General features: G+C 39.4%; 1 protein-coding gene across 1 annotated transcript in view; it reads right to left on the bottom strand.

The window, feature by feature from the left end:
- The window catches only part of LOC101854083 (D-aspartate oxidase), a 24,811-nt gene extending 23,607 nt beyond the window's left edge, over positions 1-1,204 (bottom strand). The window contains exon 1 of the mRNA XM_005098495.3: positions 994-1,204. Coding sequence (XP_005098552.2) covers positions 994-1,002 — 9 coding nt within the window. The 5' untranslated portion in view covers positions 1,003-1,204. The remainder of the gene's footprint in view (positions 1-993) is intronic.
- Positions 1,205-7,393: the final 6,189 nt, after the last annotated feature.

Genomic DNA, 7,393 nt, shown 5'->3' on the forward strand with positions numbered 1-7,393 from the left:
CCCCCCAAACCGAAGATTTCTTTAAAGATCAAAAAGGTTTATTTTTTGGGGGTCTAAGTTTATAGAAATCAAACAGGCCTACCTTTATAATAGTGCCCTGAAACGGGAACTCAGCACATTTCGTTTATTTTGTCACTTTTTAGTGTTTGAGAGCTTAAACAACTGCTTGCACCGTATACTTCCCAGGACCTGAAGCCGAGGGTGTTTCTGAGTGTTCTCGGGTCAGCTTGGGTAAAATTATTATTTACTATAGCATAGGGTTTGCTGTTGAGCGGGGATATGTGCCGTACACCTGCTATTTATGACTATATCTTATTATCATTAAACAGTCATACGGCAGTATGTAATACAGATACATGCATGCATACATACATAAATACATACATACATACATACATACATACATACATACATACATACATACATACATACATACATACATACAGACAGACAGACAGACAGACAGACAGACAGACAGACAGACAGACAGACAGACAGACAGACAGACACATACACTTACACATACACACATACACACAAACGCGAACTGTAAATACTGGTAGCGTGCGACGGACAGTCAGTCCTCGAGACTAGGCAGTTGCAGGCTGTAACTGTACTGTGACATCCTTTCTGACCCTGAAATCGTTCTGACGCAGAGTGAACTTGTGAAAGGATGGAATGAAATACTTACCTCATAGATGGATTTCTTGTTTGTTCTAGTATTTATAAGGCTACTACACAATTAATACTGATGTGGTCTAAATACCTGACCTTTTGTAGGTTGAATCGATTTAATTAATTAAAGAACTTAGTTTTAGTAAGTGTTTTACGGCACTTGCAACACAATAAGTGCCGAAGATTAGAGGTGTTACAAGAGAGTAACAAACACAAAAAAGAAGGAGGGGAGATAAACCGATAGACGTTTGATGGGAAACAAGAAGCAAACCACATAAGAGCATCCGCCAACCACCCACTTTAAAAAACTGATCTTACCTGTTCCATGCTCTTCCAGTTGTGTCACGAACGGTCAAGGCATCCAAAAATATATTAGGCGATTCCAGAGGGCTGGTTCACTGACGAGGCGAGACGAAGGTAGAGCCTAGATCTAGATCTAATTCGTTTGCTGTTCCTGCTCTAGTTCTGGTATCCTCGAGAACGACATAAGCAAATACAAATCACACGCAGGCAGACAAACCGTGGCCTACGTTATTAAAGAATGCCATGGTCAGACCCCACTCAATGTGGACCGGAGATTACACGCTGTGACCCCCCAGGAAAAGCCTCGATCGTGGCTGCGAGAAGAGTAGGACACTTGGTGAAGCTGGGTCAGCTGTGGCGGGAAAACCGAAGTGACCACTCCATGTTATTGATGCCCATCTATGTATCTTGTTTTTAGATACTGGTGCAATAGGTTTGTGGATAGCAGTTATTAAGTGATTCCCTTCCCCACCCTCCCCCACCTCCTCCATCTTCTCATTCTCTCTCTCTCTCTCTCTCTCTCTCTCTCTCTCTCTCTCTCTCTCTCTCTCTCTCTCTCTCTCTCTCTCTCTGTTTACCCAAATTTATTGGGCCGGGGCGAAGGCAGACTTGTTTTGACAGGGTAATCAAAGTAAAACAAGGAACCAGATAGAGATATCACACAAGAATAGATCTCCCACTTTAGAAACATATAAACAAAACTTCTTAGACCTACTCGAGGCGACATCACTGAGTTGTAAATAAAAGCAAATCTCGAATTCCTGTCGTATGTTCAACCGTGAAAAGAATCGGGAAAATATTCAATAAAATATTTATTCGCAATAACACTAAATTAAGCTAAAGATGTGAATACACAAACAAAAAGCAAAGAAACAGAGATGACAATTCTACAAATATATTATAATACATAGGAATTATAATTTGATTTCAAATTTGGCTCTTTTTGTCTAGCCTTTCGGGGCCAGGAGCAGGTGTCATAATCAAGATCCCAATCTGATTATAGAATGGTAAAAAGTCGAAGACCCCCCAAAAAACCCCAACAACAAACAAACAACCCCCCCCCCAAAAAAAACAAGCACTCACAGCAGCCATGACATTATTAGAAGCGTTCTCCTCATCTTTGCGAGGTAGACTCGACCAGTATAATTGTTAGTTTGCATAATCATTGCTTGTGACTGCTTATGACAGTGACCCGAAAGGGGTGAACAGGGTATTTATGTGGCCATGAAACAATTTTGAGTGCTGCGCATAAAATGTTCCAATCACAATATAAAGCTTATAATAATCATTGCTTGTGACTGCATGAAAGTGGCCCGATTGGAGGGAGGGAGAAAGAAGGTATTTATGTAGCAATGCAGCAGTTTTTGAATATTGTGCACACTGCTCATTGGTGATTATGCACGTTTACATCTATTTTTTAAAGGCTTACGTTAGTTTCTATGTGGATTTGAGTGCAACGATGTTCCAAAATTAGGAAGGGAAGCATTTATTATTAATTTGATCATATAGACCCTTCCCCACTGTAGGTGGGTGCCTCTGGGCGGTTTAACTTCTTTACTCTCTCTCTTACCTCCTCGTAGGTAGAATACATAGGTACTTAACAATATAAAGGTTTTTAAAAAAGATTTATGCTGTAGATAGAACACTGTACAACATGCATTTCCAAAGTTGGAAGAAAGAAAGGGGAGAAACTGAGAGGACACGCCCTAAAACAGAGAGAGAGAGAGAGAGAGAGAGAGAGAGAGAGAGAGAGAGAGAGAGAGAGAGAAAGAGAGAGAGAGAGAAGAGAGAGAGAGAGAGAGAGAGAGAGAGAGAGAGAGAGAGAGTATAGTATTAGTAGGAGTTTTACGGTACTTGCAACACAAATAGGTCATAATCTATCTGGTGACATCTCTAATCTTCGGCACATAATATAATTTTGTATGTTCCGAAGAATAGAGAGTTTTACTAGACAGTAACTTACAAAACAATGTCATAAAAGAAGGAGGAGAGATAAGGAGGGTGGATGTTTTATAGGAAAAAAGGAACACAACACCCCAGATCGCCCGCCAGCCTCCCACGGAGAAAGAGAAACCACGAAAGATATAGAGAAACAGAAAAATATAGGGAGAAAGAGAGAGGGAGGGAGAGAGAGAGAGAGAGAGAGAGAGAGAGAGAGAGAGAGAGAGAGAGAGAGGAAGGAAGAGATGGCATGTTTGATTAAATAAACATTCCCACACGAAGATCTGAATCACGTCCTTTGAGTGAATGGAAACCAGTACCTATCAGAAGCCAGAGCATACAAACAAGGAAACAGAGGTATTAATGAATTGAATGATATCCATCCATCCACCCATCCATCCATCCATCCATCCATCTATCCATCCATCCATCCATCCATCCATCCATCCATCCATCCATCCATCCATACATACATACATACATACATACATACATACATACATACATACATACATACATACAGATAGGCAGGTAGGCAGACCTTCAGACAAGGCAGATAAAAAGATTAATATAAAAACGGGAAGGGACGTGATACAAATGTGAGCGTAAAAAGTAGGTCCAGGATGTGAGGGGCATTAGTTTGAAGCATGCAACAAGTTCGGGAAAGCACGGCTCAGTCAGTGCCAGTTGCACGGCTCTATAATCACAGCCTGGGGCAGCGTTGAGCCAATCTTATCTGTTTCTTATCCTGTGTTATCATCTAAACGCGACAAGCTCCGAGGAAAAAGCTGTGGCTCTCCAGGGTAACTTGATGGCCCCAATGACCTTTTTGGAAGGGAGCTACATTCTGTTCGTCTCCAACTATTCTACGTCTATTCTTTGGAAACTGAGAATGTGTGTGGTTGGAGAGTGCCACTAATAATTCTCTTCTTTACTATCCTTGTGTTAAATAATTCTGATCGTCGTCTTGTTCTTATTATGCGGTATCAAGACAGTGATCAATATTCACTTATTGTTATCGTTGCTGTTATTGTTGCTGCTTTTGTGACTGTTGTTATTGTGGATCCCCTCAACTCTCTAGGTGGTACAAGAGGCAGGATAAACAAACAAAACAAAACAAAACAAAACAAAAATAACAACAATTAAAAAAAACCCCTGTTATTGTTGTTGTTGCTATAATAGTGGTGCTGAAATTGTAGATGTCGTTGTCGTTGCTGCTATTTTTATTTCTATGTTTGTACTTGTTTTTGTTACTCTCCATTCTGTTGTCTTCATTGCAATTATTGCACAGGTTGTTCAGCATCGTCGAATATCATGTCTGGATCATACATTAGCGGAGCGCGCTCGTATGACTGTATGCAGTTGCAAGCGGCGTAAAACACTTACCAGACAGAACATGAGCAGTTATGGTTCTCTATTCCTCTTTTTCAATCGAGACCCTAAGGAATTGTTTATTTTGTTGTTGGCTGATGGTTGCCGTAGGTGTTCAAACTATATATAGAATAAAACTTGAACGTTGGTATCCTTGACTTTTCTCCACTTCGATTTTTTCCTGCCAGATTTAGTTGTTCCAACCTTTTTCTCTGTATGCATGCCCCATAACTTTCATTTGTAACTCTGTATTGTCTGGACGAGGGAACTTTTGATCTTTGTCATTTCCAGCAGTTTTTGGTTTGTCCTCTTTTCTGGCCATGATATTTTAAGGATTCTTTTTATGAACCACATTCCTTTTGCTTCTTCAATCTAGTTCTCAATTGTTCAGCACTTACATACATATAAAAGAACTGACTTGTTTTTAGTGGTGATATGAAAGATAAGCTCACAACTATAAGAGGAACAATATAGATCTAGGCCATTCGAAGAAGGACACACAACCAATATTCCAGTAACAATAAGAAAAGTAAAACGGACACAATACGCTTTCGGTCTGTATCTCGAACTTCCACATAACAAATTTAGTTTGAAAACTGCTGTCTGCAGAGGAGGTCAAAATGATCTTTGTTAATAACAGAACAAAACGAATTAGGGTATTATTGATAAGAGAGCTGTACGTTTAAAGATCGATTTTACGTCTCCAAAAACACTGTTTTTGGGTTCTGTTAAGGCGAGATGGTCTGGTTAGCATGCCAATAAACAGACTGGGTATCAAAACAGAACATAGTAGACATAGTTCTATGTAAATGAGGCAAGAGAAAAATGACTCATATTCCTATCCAGATGAAAAATGCACTACAGGACAATCGAATTATAAGCTAAACTGAAAATAAAATAAAATTATTATACGTTTATAACTAATACAGCATATAGATGTCTGGCATACATCTGCCCTAAGGCTAGAATGTAATATTTTTGTGAGGCAGAAATCAAAATTTTGGGCTAAGTGCATTCTGAACAGCTACCCGACAATAGAAAACATTATGGCTTTGCAATAGAACACCAGAACCTTCTGCAATAAATAAAAGTCTTATCTGTCTCTACTGAACATTCAGTAGGGATTAGCACAACCCTGAAACCATTACAAGTTGTGCCTTACTACCGAGACTGAAAATGCTGGCTGGTAGCTTCACAGTTGACAAGTGTCAAATATTTTGAGCTTTCCAGTAGTGAGAGACCATGAAAAGTATTATATAAAAGGCCTATTAATGCTGACGCCACCTTATTACATTCACCTCCTGAAGATATGCTTGTCGGGAATTACAATTCTAAACGTCAATATAAGAATGTAAGCATCAGGAAATTATAACGTTTTTGGAAAGGACTTCATTGAGACACGGGGGTAAACGTTCTGGCTTTGTTGGTCAAGGGTACAATGAAAACATTGACACAGCGATGATATTGGATTTGTGGAAAAGCAGAGCAGCAGGCACAATTGACAGTCGGTGGCGAAAAAATACATGACATCTAAAACACAACAAACCACCCGAAGAGAATTCTTCAGAATAATGTTTCAATCTGTGACAGATCTAAGTTAAAAGGTGTGGTAGGGGAAACGCGCTTTTGAAAACACTGTAAGGCTCTTGGAGAGGCGTGTCAGTTCACCCCCAACAGGACTGGACCAAGAGAGGAAATTTTCTTGGAAACTAAGCAGCCACTCACCAAAAATTTAAATCAAAATCCCCTATGGAGCATTCTTCAACTTGGTTAAGTCACGCAGTAACTTAACATGATAACGTAAATCTCCAAACCAATGCAATTTAGGCGACAATTAAAGGCTGGGGTCTTCAGGTGGATTCGTCGGGGTGGAAACCTTCAATGTCTTTTTTCACAAAATGATTCGAACCCAGACAATCGTGGATGTTATCCACTGTGTGACAAAAGTATTCAAGTAGTACTGAAGCATATTCACAGGTTTTAAAAAAAAGTACCACCTGTTTATAAATATCATAATGTGCGGAAAATAAGTAGGCTTGTATTCTTATCGCCCGTCATTTTTGGTTGACTGAATCAAAAGGAAGAATTATCATTGGTTTTACGGAGTGTCAATTGACAACTTTATGGGAAATTAAAGTATGTGTAAAGGAAACTGAAACCGTGCTCTTGTTTCCTCTTGAGATAAGTAATGAAAGCCACTTCTGGTCTATAGCTGTGGTATGGTAAGATATTCATCTTCTCCAAGGGTGCCTGGCTGTGCTCACACAAGATACTGAGGCTGCTTCGATAGGGCTCATTAGCAGATCCCGTGGCGAGGGAAGGCGGAACGTGCCAACCACAGAGAAAGAAAGGGACCACAGGGTGCTCATGATTTGTTTGGTTTGAGTAATCATCTCTTTTTAGGTGTGGGAACTCAGGTGGCTGGGAGGGGGGAGGGGGTTGTAAATCAAATTAACGAAGAGATGTTAATGTAGCACATGCATCTAATTTGGGTCCGTGATAAAGCCCGTATTCATTATGAAGTTGCAGTGTGTGCTATAAGTATTTAAACGATCTCTCACATACTATCTAATCTACTACTGGAGTATATTCCATTTTGAAAATTTACGGCCCATTAACTAAAACAACTTGAGACTGGCGCATACGAGTACTTTAACTACATTTGAAACTGGTTTATGGACATATTTATTTAAATCTCATTTTACCAGTTAGTCTGATTCTCCTTCCAACACGTGTGATAAGCAGCCATAGTAATTGTCTGTTTATATTTGTGTTGTTATGTCAGAGCAGTATTAATATGATTGTTCGTATATTACGTGTGCATGTATTTGAAAGGCTTGCAGTGCATTGAATAAGCCAGTTGCATGATATTTGTTACTGTACAAGTTTTATATATTGGAAGCACCTTAAGCCAAAGAGGAATGGGGGTCTGTAGACGTGATCTTATCTTCACTTAATCCTACAGCTTTAGACCATTGTTAAACCATGCATAAATGGCTATGAAAAAAAGAAGATATTTTTGAAAAAATAAAGTATTGAATACGGAACGGAACTGCTAAAGTTATAGTAAACAATACATATGTACACCAAAATACTCACCCCC

Source organism: Aplysia californica, unplaced genomic scaffold (assembly GCF_000002075.1).
Source record: "Aplysia californica isolate F4 #8 unplaced genomic scaffold, AplCal3.0 scaffold00184, whole genome shotgun sequence".
Classification (NCBI taxonomy): Eukaryota; Metazoa; Mollusca; class Gastropoda; order Aplysiida; family Aplysiidae; genus Aplysia; species Aplysia californica.